This window comes from Cynoglossus semilaevis, chromosome 10, assembly GCF_000523025.1.
Source record: "Cynoglossus semilaevis isolate Cse_v1.0 chromosome 10, Cse_v1.0, whole genome shotgun sequence".
In the NCBI taxonomy this organism is placed as follows: Eukaryota; Metazoa; Chordata; class Actinopteri; order Pleuronectiformes; family Cynoglossidae; genus Cynoglossus; species Cynoglossus semilaevis.
This window is the reverse complement of record NC_024316.1, coordinates 5,208,029-5,223,148: the sequence shown is the minus strand read 5'-3', so window position 1 is coordinate 5,223,148 and position 15,120 is coordinate 5,208,029. Positions and strand designations below refer to the sequence as shown.

General features: G+C 40.3%; 4 protein-coding genes across 10 annotated transcripts in view; all 4 read left to right on the top strand.

The window, feature by feature from the left end:
* dnase1l1 (deoxyribonuclease I-like 1) overlaps window positions 1-2,592 on the top strand; it is a 4,828-nt gene extending 2,236 nt beyond the window's left edge. Inside the window, exons 3-10 of one of the 2 annotated variants that reach the window (XM_008318351.2) lie at window positions 378-466; window positions 653-742; window positions 1,397-1,509; window positions 1,589-1,701; window positions 1,799-1,956; window positions 2,026-2,122; window positions 2,232-2,276; window positions 2,379-2,592. In XM_008318351.2, coding sequence (XP_008316573.1) covers window positions 378-466; window positions 653-742; window positions 1,397-1,509; window positions 1,589-1,701; window positions 1,799-1,956; window positions 2,026-2,122; window positions 2,232-2,276; window positions 2,379-2,390 — 717 coding nt within the window. In that variant the 3' untranslated portion in view covers window positions 2,391-2,592. Of the gene's footprint in view, window positions 1-377; window positions 467-652; window positions 743-1,396; window positions 1,510-1,588; window positions 1,702-1,798; window positions 1,957-2,025; window positions 2,123-2,231 lie in introns of both variants that reach the window. The other variant, XM_008318350.2, reaches the window with a different exon arrangement.
* The window catches only part of snphb (syntaphilin b), a 1,167,912-nt gene that overhangs the window by 873,501 nt on the left and 279,291 nt on the right, over window positions 1-15,120 (top strand). The gene's annotated exons all lie outside the window — the stretch shown is intronic.
* Window positions 2,733-5,461, top strand: las1l (LAS1 like ribosome biogenesis factor). Its single transcript, XM_008318353.3, has one exon. The coding sequence runs from the start codon at window positions 3,341-3,343 to the stop codon at window positions 5,051-5,053; it is 1,713 nt and encodes a 570-aa protein (XP_008316575.1). The 5' UTR covers window positions 2,733-3,340; the 3' UTR covers window positions 5,054-5,461.
* crebzf (CREB/ATF bZIP transcription factor) lies at window positions 5,856-14,576 on the top strand. Of its 5 annotated transcripts, none has more exons than XR_003050870.1 (4): window positions 5,856-6,054; window positions 6,922-7,783; window positions 7,955-8,029; window positions 14,043-14,576. XR_003050870.1 is itself a non-coding variant. In XM_025059402.1 (3 exons), the coding sequence occupies exons 2-3, from the start codon at window positions 7,002-7,004 to the stop codon at window positions 8,131-8,133; spliced, it is 846 nt and encodes a 281-aa protein (XP_024915170.1). In that variant the 5' UTR covers window positions 5,856-6,054; window positions 6,996-7,001; the 3' UTR covers window positions 8,134-8,492. The 5 variants fall into 5 exon arrangements, 2 of the variants coding, with proteins under 2 accessions (XP_024915170.1, XP_024915169.1); XR_003050869.1 differs by lacking the exon at window positions 14,043-14,576 and adding an exon at window positions 8,760-12,057; XR_003050871.1 differs by lacking the exon at window positions 14,043-14,576 and adding an exon at window positions 8,760-12,057 and having other exon boundaries at window positions 6,922-8,029.

The window sequence follows — 15,120 nt, the reverse complement described above, 5'->3', positions numbered from 1 at the left end:
TTTTGAACGCAGAGCTGGTAAAAAGAAGTTCTAGCATGTTGTTTGGTAAAGAAGGATATTCAGCCAGATCTAGAACTGCTAACGTCAACATAAACATTCTGGACTAGGACAAATGTTTTATTTGTGATTTCATTGGATTTTTACCATAAATACAAAACGGCCCTTAATAGTAATTGGTCCTAAGGTTCCTTAGTACCAGGAATAACTTTTATTTTCAGTCTCCCTGTATCTACTGAATAAAATCAACTGCGTTAATCTAAATGAAAACCCATAAACACAGAGGTTATTGGGCCAGTTGCAGTTGGACTGAATTCTTTCCTTTAGAGCAGAGGTAAATAAATGAGCAGTTTCTCATCACTCTTTTCTGTTTGTTTCAGATCATCACTCGCTGTGACGTCTCCTTGCTTCAAGAAGTGAGAGACAGCAAAGAGGTAGCTTTGCCGCTGCTCATGTCCCAAATCAACAGGTAAACGCTGCAGCACACAGATGCAAACCCACACAACAGGTCCTAAGGTTAGGCCTGAACATTCACTTTAACTCCAGCACCTGCAGAATGATTCATTTTCTGCTCCAGAGTTGTGTAATGTAAATGACGAGCTTTGTCCTCGACAGCAGTTCGACTTCACCTCTCCGCTGTTCTTTGTCTCCTCAGATTTGACACCCGTCATCAGTACCAGGCTTTAGTCAGTGAGAGACTGGGCAGATCTGAAACATACAAGGAGCAGTATGTCTTCGTTTACAGGTGAGTTGAACCATTACGGCACATACTGTAGTAGTAGGTTTTACAGCTTTATTCACCAACACATACGTAAGAACTCATGACTTGGACTTAACCACTCATGTACGTCAAAACTAGGGATGTTCGATGTTAAGTTTTTATTTATATCCGATATGTCGGTATTGTCCAAATACCGATATCAACCGATACCAATATATGCAGCTGTTTGCCAACAGAGGATCTGGATTGAACGGTTCTTACAGATATTACATAATTATGCTAATATCAGGCCTATATCAGCGGACCTCACTAGTCAAAACATTTAATAAAAATCTCACAGGTCCAGGACCTTAACTATAAAAAACAACAGAAGGGAAACAAATGCAACCTCACCATGGAGAAAAGGGGAATTTATGTTGTTGTTTTTGGGCTAAAAAAGGACAACAGTGACTAATATTATATCAGAGACTGATATGGACTGAAATTGCAGTTTTGTCCTTTTATTATGTATACACTGGGATGGGTACAGGTAGAAAGACTAAAACCGTTGATGGTTGAAATTGGTACCGACACTTTTGAGGGACCATTGCAGACTTGATGAATGAATTAAGTCTTAGTTTAGGTCCACCTCTGAATGTTCAGGTCATGTACTGAGTTGTGTTTAATGATCGTTTGCAGAACGGACACAGTGACAGTCACTGGGAAGTACCAGTATCCAGACACCCGACCAGGAAACGTTGACGTCTTCTCCAGAGAACCTTTTGTTGTCCGCTTCAAAGCCTTAACAACAAGTTCGTTTTTCTACCACTGAAATGAAAGTCATGTGGTTTTAACGGCAGTAACAGCTGGAACATTTCTCTAATCGTGCAGCTGTAAAGGAGTTTGTCCTGATACCCCAGCACACAACTCCAGCCAACACCACTAAAGAGCTGGATGCGCTGTACGACGTATTGCAACATGTGAAGAAGATGTGGAAAACTGAGGTGAAAGCTGCATATCAATGGTTGACAAAACAAACTAGGTTATTTGTAAAACAGGAATCGTTTAAAAAAAGTGGACGGTTGTTTTGTCTGTGAACAGAATGTGATGCTTCTGGGGGACTTCAACGCTGACTGTGGCTACCTGGCTAAGAAGAACAGGAAGAATGTTCGCCTGATCACAGACCAGAGGCTCTATTGGCTCATCGAAGATAAAACAGACACCACAGTGCGATCATCCACCTCCTGCACTTACGACAGGTGACAGCACAGTCACTGCTTCTTCATCAAACGTTTACTGTAGTCTCTGAACTCTCTGTGTTCAAACAGGATCGTTGTGAACGGGGAAGCATTTGCTAGAGAGATTGTGCCGATGTCGGCCAGACCATTTAATTTCCAAAGAGAGTATAGACTCACAGAGGATGAGGTAACAGGCTGACTGTCTGACTGTTTCTTTACTCGGATAAAAATCTGCAAAAACATCCAATGTTCTAATTACTGTTGATGTATTGATGAGGTGCCGTCTGTGCTTTCAGGCGCTGGACGTCAGCGACCATTACCCAGTGGAGGTTTTGCTGAAGGTTGTTAGATCAAAGTTCTTCAATAATGGTGCCAGAGGTTCCACACAGGAATCTCAGTTGCAACTTTTTTCTTTGTTTGTTTGCATGTGTTTTGTTTTGCAGGTTTTCAGATAGCATTTCACATTATATATGCACTATCTCTACAATATACTGAGAACAGATGACCTCATGGACTCATGGAAACAGGATTCACCACTGCACACGTGCCAAACACCAATCACTGTGAAATCACTGTCGACAGAAAAGGCACATTAAATATTAAGCTTTAAGTGAACAAAAGTGCAGGATTGAGAAGCAGCTTTCATTTAAAAGAAAAGTCGGTAACATTTAAAGCTTTTTATATTATGAATGCACTGTTTTGTAAAGCTTTTGTTTTAATCTTGTATTGTCTTTGATGAAAATAATTATATATTTTTTTATTCTTCCCACACTCTTCTTTCATTATTGAAAAAACATTCAGGGTTTTACATGTAATGTAAGACGTGTAAATTGGGGTTGTTGTCCCAAAAAAGTAGATTATAATATTTTATTAATAAACGCTTCATGTGAAGTTGTGATGCCCACTACTCAGCTTGTTGCAGTTCAGAGGACTAAGAGTTTACTACAAAGATGGCTGCCTTTGTAGTCAAGAGCACCAAAAGCTGTGGTTGATACAGTGCCAAAAACGTAATCTCTTGTCTGTTTGTGCTAACAAATCTACACGTGTGAGGTCTACCAATGTATGTGGTCTCCACAGAATTCAATTTGTATTTCTTTACATATAAAACAATATATATTTTAATTGAACTTTTAGAAAGGTGGGCGGTGTGGCTAGTCAATGCACTCTGCAATCCAGTAGATGGCGACCATGTGCCATACGCTGATTGACAACCACGTTGACGCATTAAAAAGGGAAGAAGAGCAACTTCCGTCTCCGCCAAGAAAATATGCACGTCTTATTTTCCCCCTACACTGAGATTATGAAATAGGAAACAGTTTACTAAAGAGAAGTCGAGGTACTGCTGTTACCGACTAGCAGCCGTTTTTTTTAGTTCAATATATTTTACGTCGCTTCCTGCGTCAAAATGAAGAAACGAAGCTCAGAAAAACGACGCCATGTGGTGTCGTGGCTGAACAAAGCTGAGTGGACCCAGGTTCAGGAGTATCTTTACTCCAAAGACCCTGCCCTACAAAAGTTTGCCCTGCAGAGAATCAGCGCCTGGAAGTGCCGTTACGCCGGCAGCAGTCCCGTGGCTGTTGACTGCACCGCGGACCTCGTGCGGTGTCAAGTCCTAGACCGGTTCGGGCAGCTAAACTCGGACGACCTGGTCCTGCTTTACGGAGCAGCGCTGGTTCGGTTCGTAAACCTGATCACTGAGCGTCAGCAAGGGAAGGTCGCTCGGCCTCTGAGACGGCTGGCCGGAAACCTCAACATCCCAGAGTGGGTCGTCGACTTAAGGCATGAAGTGACCCACCGTAAGCTCCCCACTCTGAAGTGGTGCAGAAAGGGGTGCAATGTGGTTCTGGAGTGGCTCCAGCACGAATACTGGTCTAGGCAAATGGGAGGAGTTGGAGGACCTGAAGGTGAGGACTGGGAGTCACAGTTAGACGGAGAAGATGAGGAGATGGACTTAAGGCGCCAGGAGGATGAACTCATAGCTCTACAGAAAGAGAGGGAGGGCTTTAAAAAGGCTAGGGAACTTCTCATCTCCTTTGAGAAGGTGCAGTTCCAGGTTCCAAATGAAGTCCCGCAGGACAGAGATGGGAGTCCTTTGCCTTTTGCAGACATGAGCTGGTTACTGGGTGAAATTAAGCAGTTTGCCTTAGAGTCAAGCGATTTGCTGATTGATGCAATGTTGGAAGATGGATTTCTGGTTCCGACTGTGGAACAGCTGGAAGCACTGGGCTGCGATTTTTTTTTTCAGCCAACTGAACCCAGACTTCCTCAAACCTTCCTACGTTTTTGGCTGCCTCTTCTGAAGATGCTCAACTCTCCTGCCTTCATCCATCTTCTCCTTGAGAAGGTTTTTGCTGAGCTGAAGCTGCTCTTTAACGAGCAAAGCAACCACAGGGTTTTCTACCTGTCTGCCTGGATCTCCGAAATTATTCTTTGCAACAGCAAAAAGGTTGAATACCGCTTTGAAACCAAAAACCAGAAGAAGTCCCGACTAAAGGACAGGATCTTTGTGAACCGCCTTCAGCTGAGGTGGCAGCAGCTGCTGTCAGCCTGCCTGGATGCTCCTTGTGTAAGCACCCCACATTTGCTCCAGTTGATCATGGATGACATGGAACATCCTCTGCCAGTAGAAACCAGAGGGAAGCTGCTCCAGCTTTGCTCCATCTACACACAGACCTCACACAGTAACTCTGATCCTTCTCCCGAGCGACACAAACAGCCCACGTACACATTGGAGAGTCTGAAGCGTTCACGGCAAAATGGACATTCACTGCGTCCCAGGGACAACTCCGAACAGAATGAATCCTCGCAGGAGTTCATGTCTGTTGACGCCTTGGCTGAAACAGCAAAGGTGCTCAGAGGTTCTCCGTGGCAAGTGTGCACGGACAGGGTTTTATGGAAAAACCATCCTTTGGGTAAAGTCCCTGGACAGTCAGACGACCCTTCGTGTCTCATGGTGGAAAACTACTCAACAATGACAGTGTTTGATCAGCCAGTGGAGATGGAGAGGAACATGGGACACAGTGCTGCTGGGGTGTCGGCACCAGTGAGGACAGGTGATGGCCTCCTCTGGAGCCACAGTGATCTAAACAAGCTGAAGACAGGACTGCAGCTCTTTTAAACTGCAGGCTTTGTAAAGCTGCCAAATACAGACATTCCTCTGCTCACTTATCAGTAACACTGTCACCTTTGTTTTGATACTTGTAAGAAAGCATTAGGAAATATGTTAGAACCAGATTGTGGCGACATTTGTTTAAATTATTTTCTTTTTTTTTTCTTTCCCCAAAGTCGTTTTGGATCTAAGATGAGTGAAATGTTTCATTTGAAATCAGTAAATCATGTGATTATTTTATCAAAAATGCATTTGATTTTTCTAAAATAAAAATAATGTGCTTTCAAGTGTTTCAGTTCTGTCCACATAATAATGCACTTACCTTAATATGAAAGAGGACAAGGATATGTTGACATGACACAAGATTCTGTTTGTCCAACTTGTTTCAACCTAATAAAAACAGACATCAAATATGCAGCCATGACTAATTTAATTCACTTATTGGTCAACTTATTGGTCTTCAATGATTGCTCCTGCAATTGCATTCAAATTTAATCTGTTTGATAAAACTTCCATACCCAGCTTCTGCCACTGGTTATGCTTGGGAAAGCAACAAATAATTATTTATTAGTAACTGACATGAGCAAAAGTATAAGCAGGCAAAGAAAAGTGAAGTTGCAGCAAGGGTTGACATAAGGTTCCAGGGCAATGCAACAAATCCAGATTTGAGAAGAAAAGAAATCCAGAATAACTTGAATGTATGGAGCCCATAAAGTTAACAAGCTAAACCTTCGTTACCAGATGGTAAATTACTGACTGTGATGTGAACTCGTGCAATATCAAACAATATCCACGAGGCGGCACTAGTGCTAAATTGAGTGCAAATACGTAGAAGAAGAAGAAGCAGCATTTTTCAGGCCGGACGTCGGACTTTAGATCGGAAAGCGCGACAATAGTTTGTCCCTGTTGTCAGACACCAGACAAACAAAAAATATATTTTAAAAACAGCAGTTGATTTTTGCATTAAATGCTTTTGGTTTGTGAATAATTTTTCCTCCCGGAAACTCACGGTAAGTTGCTGAACTCGAAAATGCTGCGTAACGGACGTGAGCGCCTCGTGCGCAGATTTAGTTAGCTATATATGATTTTGTTTTACGACCGCTTAAGGGAAATCGAACACCTTCTGTAGATAGTTACTTGATTTATTTTATTTTTTAAGGAGAACCACGTCCGTAAACTGGATTAGGTTTGTACGAAATACGTAGTAGACACTGATCGGTAAGATTTTGCGTCGTGCGGCCTTGTTAGCATGCTAATGGTAAAGGCTTCTGCTTCGGTCAAGAAATATAATAAATAAAAACACTTGCTATCATTTAAATGGCGAAAACATTCATTTTTATTTTCAATAAAAACAATGGTTGTTTTTAGTGATTATGGAGTGTTAATTAGAAAGTACAAACTTCGCTACATAACGTGTGGCGTCGATGCTAATAAATTGGGCCATGTTAAGAAACCAGCAACATACGTTGAGCCTACGTTTGACCAATACACGTTCGTTTTTTTTCAAAAATTATTTGTTAACCCATGGTCAGGGCTTGTTCTGTACTCAGACAACCACATATTTGTTTCGATAAACAGACGACACATTGTTTTGTGCTTATTTTTAGTCCAAATCTATGTTAAAAGTATATCGAAAGTATAAAAAACGGAAAAGGGCATTAACTGGTTAAAAACATTAAAACATCAAAGTATCAGCAAGGAGGGACCAACGGTCTGAGGGTTCTTTCATGTTTGTCAAGGTTATTGTAATTGTTTTATAGTGTGTGCCTGAAGTACATACTCTTTACACTAGATAAAAATGACATTAACATTTGTTATTTAAGTATAAAAATATTTTACTATAACTGTATTTTTATTTTATTTTTTCATTTTCTTAGATCTCACAAGGGAGAAATTGCAGGACACTGTTCAGACAGCAACCTTGCAGGTTTTTTTTTTTTTTTTTTTTTAGTCCACAATGATCACCAGAAGAAGAGGACGCACCATCAGCAACACACCATCCATGGAGGCTGAAGTCATGGATGCAGTGGAAACTGTAATAGACCTCCCAAGTCCTTCTGATGGTTTCCCACCTGAAGACAGTGATGATATCATGCTACGTGACCTGTTCAAGACAGAGGGGATGTCATGGGCACTGGAAAGAGATCCTGCATCTATTCTTTTCGACATGGAATTGTCTGATCTTGGCCTCTTTTGTCACAACGATCAAGATTCGGGGTTTGATGCCTCCTCATCTCCAGATAGAATAGGACCAACTGACTTGAAGAACAAGAATAGACGTAACCAGTCAAGCTGCGTGATCAACAAGAATGCTATCGCTGCCAGATTGAATCGTATCAAGAAGAAAGAATATGTAACTAGCCTAGAGGAAAAAGTCAGTGTCCTTTCAACAGAAAACACCACCCTGAAGCAGGAGAATTCCCAGCTAACCAAGAGAGTGGAAGAACTAGAAGATGAAACCAGGTACTTGAGAGCTGTGCTGGCCAATGAGAGCATGTTAGCCCAGCTCTTATCCAGGTTGAGTGGTGTGAATGGGATGAAATTATCCTCCTCGCTTTTCCAGGGACCCGACGGCAACGACCACGACGGCAACGACCACGACTACGCCTTACCCAGAAAGCGCATAAAAGTGGAGGAAAAAGAGACATCTGGTGGCATATGTCTGCACGTGGACAAAAACCAAGTCTCAGTGGAGTTCTGCACCAAGTGTGCACAAAGCGCAAATGCGTCACTCAAAATGTAGGGTCAAGTACCTATCTTTGTTTTCAGATAATGAGACTGAACTCAATGTACTGAAAAGTTAGATGGTAAATGAACACTGACTTATGCTAAGATTACCTAAGAACTGCTGAATGCATGTATTGTGTGATGATGGTTTAAGTACATGTTACTGCTAAACCTTGTCGACAGTTTCTTCTAGGTAATGGTTGATCTACCATGCTGGCTGAGTGGCTTTCTGAACACCTTTGTCTGCTTGACTCCATGGTAAGGATCAGTTAACAAGGCCTCTCTTTTTCTTTTACAGGCCTGAAGTATTCAGCAGTGGCCTTTACATTAGTTCTACACTGTTCTTGCTGCCAGCTAGTTGACCTTGAGTACTTTAAGAATACTTTGTATTGTGTTAAAGGTAATTACTTGAGCTGACTGTCACTAAGATGTCCTGAACAATAAGATGTTAAAATGAAGGTGAAGGTCCACAAAGAGTTATTGTTCAGGGGTTAAATAAGACCCCAAGATACATGCAAAGTAATAATCGAGGGATGAATTAAGTTTACCCAAATTCCTTAATTGTTGACAAAGCAATACAACCATTGAAATATTTTTTTAAGAATTGTATAATTTTCAATACAATTAATTATATTGGATATTGAATTGGTCCATACATGGTTGTCTCTAAAATCAAATACAAAGGAGCAAATTGGAATTAAAGTTGACCTGCACTTACAGCAAAAAAAAGCTTAATTGGGCATTTGAATTTACCCTCTCTGGACTAAAACTATTACTACTTCAGTGTAACACGGTTTTGACCCTCCATTTTTTTACGTTTTGGTAAAAAGCTTAATTGGGCATTTGAATTTAAACAATTAAAAGGGTTGGATAACAGTAATGAGTTTGTAATATCCTGTTATAGTCAGAATTGATCTCTTTGTGAACTTTCACCACTGTACAAAAGATCCTTTTCATTTAGCGCCACCTATTTTTCTTTATGCTAAAGTGGATTCTGCTGGTGGGCCGTCAAGAGACCGGACAAGCTGCTGCCAACGTGGCCTGGTATTATTTTTAAAGGTAGTATCGGTAACAAAGTGGTATAAGTGATCGCATTTCACCCATACCTCCACACCAGTAGCAGTAGCCTTTTGTCAGGGAAGCTGCTGCAGCTCTCCTGGTCAGCTGACTGCAGCCCTTCCCTCTACTTCACTACACTAAGAAGTTGGTCCACAAATTATGTCTTGTATATATTTACTTGTATTCAACACATTCTTTAAACTAGGAAGTTGACCGTTTGGTCATGTTGACAAATGTAACTGTACATATTTTGGACAGATTGTGAGAAGTAATTTACTTCTGAGAAATGTACAAATAAATCATATTTTCATTAAGTATGAGGTACACATATCTATTTTGTCTCATTGTCTATTCTGGTGATATTAATGCTTCTCTTTTTCTCTTTCTGAACAGCAGCTCTCTGCCGATAAAGGTCTTAACTTTCCTGAACTTTTGGGTCAAGTCTGGTAAAGGTTTAAAAAAAAAAAAAAAAAGGCAAAGATCCTTCTTGAAAGATGTCAAAATACAGTGTGTGACAGGTGTGATCTTTTTTCCAGTCAGATGTAACCTGTACTGTCGCGGTAAAAACTTCCCACATAGTCTTAATCTGAGTGTTAGCACGAACTGCCAGGCAGCTGCAAAGCCTACCACTAGGGGCAGATTTGAGTAACAGCCTTATTTCTTCTTGGCATGCTAGATTATGATTACAAGTGTCTTGGTGACATGAACTGTTACAAAGTTTTCAATGTAAGATAAGCATCTTCATTGTGTCAGGTTTGTTATGTCATTCATTACCCTACGGTTTCTGTCCTTTTACCCAGTAATGCCCCAGTGTTTCTGCTCCAGGCTCATGTCCATCACCTAATTTGGCACGAAGAGGGGATGACCTCCAAATCACTGCCCAGGTGTGAGACAGATGCTGTTTCTGGCACTTGTTTAAACTTGAATATAATTCAAGGGAAGGTCAGGTTGAATTCAGATGACACTCCTTAATCTTAAACAACAGTGCTATATCTTAAAAATTGTAAGTTCCTCCTACAACAATAGCTCTTCAGTGTATAATGTGCTAAAAATAACCCAATTTTGGGCTCTCTGAACTGAGGTAATCAAACCTGACAAAATTAAGATGATTCTGGCAAGAAAACAGTGTTTGAAAAGGAGACACACCATCACTAATTATTAACTTAAGTTCTTCAATGATCAGCTTGTTTTAAGGTTATTTTTTGTGATATAGCAGTGTCTTCATGTAGTACTTTGTGTACTATAAAATGAGTAAAATTCAGTTTTACTTTGCACCCAGGTCCTAAATGACCTGGAGGTTGACCCCTGTTGCAATTACAGATGACAAGTATTTATCTAAGTGCTGACATGAAAAGTTACTTAGCTAAGGGACATGCAGCAGTGTCCCTGGTTTCTGGTCTTAACAGATGCTTAACAAGACATTTCTGTTGTTTACAGCCTGTGTAAGGGGTGGTCATGCTAGGTTAGCAGATGATGTCGATAGTTCATGATATTAAAGGCTGCTCCATAGGCAAATCCACCTTAAATGTCCCTTAAGCACTTTACTGTCACTTTACTGTCTACACCTGTATTGTATATTAGCAGATACATATATGTAGGTTGCGTGTTGCCAGTTACCTATTATTGATCACATCAGAATATACTATTACTGTTTTACTGGTCATTAAAATACGTCACCATGTGTTCAGTGTAATAGTTACATGTGTGACATTTGCAGCAAAAAAGAAAAAAAAAAAAGCGTGGGAATAAGTTGTGTATTCAGCAAGGCATGAATTATTGGCCACTGCCAAACAGATTACACCGAGTGGAGTGGGGACCGGTCCAAGATGGCAGCCCACTGCTTGGTAACGCCGATAGGCAGGAGCGGTTGATTCGGCGTCTGGCACAGCTGTTGGCTCAGACACAACTGTCTTGTTGTACCATCAAAAGCCACTAGAGGGTGCAATCGAGACTACCGCAGAGCAGGGTATAATGAGCGGAGTTTTTTTGGGTTTGATTTGACTGCACATACAGAACACTTCTATAAAATGGCCGTTAGAGGGCACCATAGGTATATTCAAAGTGAAATGTCCTACATCCCAAACATAACTAATTCATAAAGGGAACAATGATCTCATATCTAAACTCTAAAGGCTTGTTAATGCGGAACAAATGTTCCTCCGAGGGGAATGTGAGGAATTCCTTCTTCTTGATTCTCTTCAGTCTAAGAGCTTGTTATGTTAAAGCCCCCACAGGGATGTGTCGGGTTAATTTTGTGAACACACAGCACATCATCGGAACTGTTTCCTAGCGTTTACACTGTTATGTAAGTTGGCTGTTGCACAAGGTTAAAGTGCTGGAAAATAAATCACCCTCCTAACCTGTTCATATTAGGAAAAGGCAGAATGCTGCTCCTCCTCATGTGAGTCTAACTCAAAGAGGAAGTCTCAGGAAGGCCTCTGAACTCGGGGGTCCCTGGGCAGCTTCATGTAAAGGTCAACTATCAGTGCTGAATGGCCTCTCTATGTTGTCTGCTCCTCCTGTTATGTCTGAATCTCCACCAGACTTTTCCTGTGTCTGAGCTGAAGCTCACAGAGGGCAGGGATGATGGTGGAAAAAGATCCAACGACCAAAAATGGTCCTGCAGTTTGTGGCTGTTTCTGCTGGTGGCCTGTGACACAGAGTAGGTCCTATCATTACATCAGACATAATGTTGGGTTCACTGTTTTAGATCTGGTTGAAAAACCAAAACAAGTCACAAAATGATGGAAATCCTAGTTTTTGGTTATGGACATAAAACCCATAAAAAAACGACATTTCAGTAAGTTTGAAGCTAAGTCTACTGTAAGCCTTCAGCTCAGCTGAAAGGTCCATTCAGTAACCTTAAACAAAAACAGTCAGAGTGGATCTTCTTACTAAGAATATGTGTGTGTGTTACTTTATGCTGATCTGTCCTTGTTCAAGTCTCCTCATAACTAGTTTATGTGGCCTGGTACCAAATGAAAATAATTTGAGAGATTATGTATGACATTCATAGTAAACTGCATTTATATATGCAGATTGACCTAGTGTGTAAAATAGATTAGCTATTTATATTTATTTTTTCTCTCACAATAAGTCTTGTGACCAGAACTGCGCGCTGGACATTGAATTTCTGTTTGGAGGCCGCTGTAATGTGTAGCCATGATTGTAACAAACTCCCATTCGACCTTTTGTGTTTTGAAATAAATTAATATCACAGAAGCGAATGATGACATTTTAAAAAAATGTGACTGTTAAAGCCAACTTCAAATTGCCTGGGCTTCTGATCACACCCTGTTAAACACCAGGGCCCTGCCTGAACACATTTGTACACACTTCCGTTTTGATGGTGACATGCAGAGTTGTAACACCACCACACCCTTCAGCCACACTGGTCAGTGGGTGCTGAGCGTTTCTGTGGAAAAGAAACACGTGTACATTTATTACAGCGCTGTATGCAGACAGGGATGGTTGTGGTCATAGGTTTAATGAAGTGAAATCACACATTACTGATGTGTTAACACAGTTTTAGCCACTGTTAAACATTAATTTTTAACTGGTCTAGAGCATCTAATACACCCAATAGCCTCTAACCTGCAGTTTATATATGTTTTTGTTAATTTTGAGATAATATTGATTGAACCTTTTCAATATATTTCCAGTCCGTTTTATTGGCATCACTATCCACTGTGCAGCGCACAGAATAAAACATAGATTGACCATCAAATGATCTCTGTGTAAAATTGTGCAACGTACAGAGAAGATGTTTTGCCTCTGTTTATGTTTCTCTGTATAAACAGTTCACTGAGTTACCAAACAACACACCTCTGATAGAACCAGAGCACAGTGGTGGGGTGCAGACGAGTGTGTGTGTTTGGATCTTACTTTTCTATGAATATTAAAAACCAGAAAAGAAAGGATAAGGAGAGCTGCTGCATGTCAAAAGACGAACAAGAGATGATTGCTGTTAATGCCCGTGTCAAACATCAGGAAGTGAAAACAAACCGTTGCCATCACAACCAAACCATAGAGGACATAAACAGTTGAAGCATTTATTCCACATTATTATTAGTTCGGATTTTCTTCATGTTGCATGTGGAAGCCAGAGCCAGTGTTGTAGTCAAGTCCGAGTCAAGCTTAAATCTATGTACATAACCCAACACTTCTATCAGCCACACTATTAACATAGGCCTGTATGACATGAGTCAGAGGGATGGATGTGGCCCATCTTTAAAGACCAAATATCTTTGAAAAGTGAATCTGTAGCACTTAGTAGGTCTTGGTCTGATATAGAACATTGACAACCGATAATATTGGCCAACCGATATTATTACCCCGACATTATCGGCTTATATTATCATGTTATGTAATATCTGTAAGAATCATTAATGTTTTTTTTTTCCTTCGATAATGAAAACCCGAAAATGCAATGTCAGGGTTTTGTCAAATGATGGGTGACCTAAAAACAGATTTGGGGATAAACGACTGTATATTAAAGTGAAAGTCTCTAGATGGCAGCATTGCAGCTCGTTTAATGATATACGATACATACTCATACAGTGGTTTGTACAGATAAATAAATAAATATTACCAGGCCTATATCAGTATCAGTGGATTTCGGAATCGGAAATTAAGTGTTTGGACAATATAGGCATATCGGATATTGGCAAAAAGTTAATATCGGACATCCCTAATCTTTAGCGATAAGTGGTAGAACCGTCAGAAGTTACATTTTATTTTAGACCTGTTGTAGTTTAAACAACTTTTACAACAGTTTTTTAGTCTTTTCTGCTTTGAGTGGACACACCAGACACACGTTTTATTCACTTCATGGTCTTTCCTTTTTGAGGTTTTTCTTTGCAGTGTAAGCAGTTGTTAGATGTGTCATGAACTGACTTGTACAACTGGTCATTTATACAAAACTCTTGGCCTGTGTTGACCTCAGCTCCACCACCTCTCAGAGTCAAGTTACTGGAACTACAGAAACATTAAGAAGAATCACTGTACATCTACAGACACACACTAAATCAATGTGTCACCACAACAAAGACAGACAAAGGCATACAAATAAAAAAAAAATCTATATAGTTGTAAGAAAAAAAAAAACTAATTCAAATAACTAGTGATCAGGAGCTGTCTTTGAGTCATTTCTTGGTGGTGTGATACCTGTGTCTTTCTGTCTTCATGTCAGCGTCTCTTTTGGTCTCTGCAGGTCGTGTCTCTGCAGGTCTGTACGTCAAGCCTAACTGCTTCAATAATGAGATCATATGATGTCATGCAGTGCACGTGGGAGCAGCACACTGTTCAGTCTGCCAGGATCCTGCTGTCTACCTGAGCGTGTGTGTGTGTGTGTGTGTACAATTTCTATCCCTCTTACCTCTGCAGGACCTTTACTCACTGACCCGGTCGGTACCAGCATAGACCAAAGTCTGGTACTAATGAGGCAGAACATTTGTACTGAGGCACTGTTTCAGGTTTGTGAGGCATTGACAGGATTTTGTTGTATTTAGAGATGAGAGTTTGTGGGTTTACTGCCTGGTCCTCTGAACAAGAATAGCTGAGCAAACCTACGTGTGTGTGTGTATTTCTTGCCAAGGGCTTTACAGGAAACCATCCAAACTCCATTACTAATATAATAAAAATGTTTTATAATAACAATTGATTTCTATTAGGATCAGTTTCACCACTTCCTGGTTTATGTGTCTCTCTGTTTATTATTATTTTTTTATCCCTACCATACTGAGCTAAATTGATTTTTGTCCATTAGCTGAATGTCCTTCCTTTAAAGATTGTTGCGAATCACTTTAATGTGAGGTGAAATCAATGTCTTAGTCTATGGACCCAAGGACGTGGAGACAGTGGTGTACAGTAATGGCCGAGTAAAAAGAGTAAACACATTAAAGGGAATTAAAGAGTCTTTGATGGTCAGAGCTTTAAGAGCCGATGTTAAATTTAGCAATCTGAAGTAAAGAAAAGAAAAGAACATCACTAAAGAAAAGTTCACTTTCAGCTGTGGCGCCTGGTTTCTAAAACCAGAAAGAGAAGGATTAGAAAAGTTGTTTATTTATTTATTTATTTTGGTGTTACTTTGGGTATTTCTGGGTTGACTTTAGAATGCTAGTTTTATGTTATGTTGATGTAGATCAATATTTCTGGCTTTTCCTTTGCCCAACTTTGACTTTGACTCTGTTTTTTCTCCACCTTTTCTTGGCCGTGAAAAGTTTGCCTCATTTGTTTTGGCTCATTTGTGGCTGTAGTTGTTGCTCATTGTAAAAGCAGAAAGCATATCA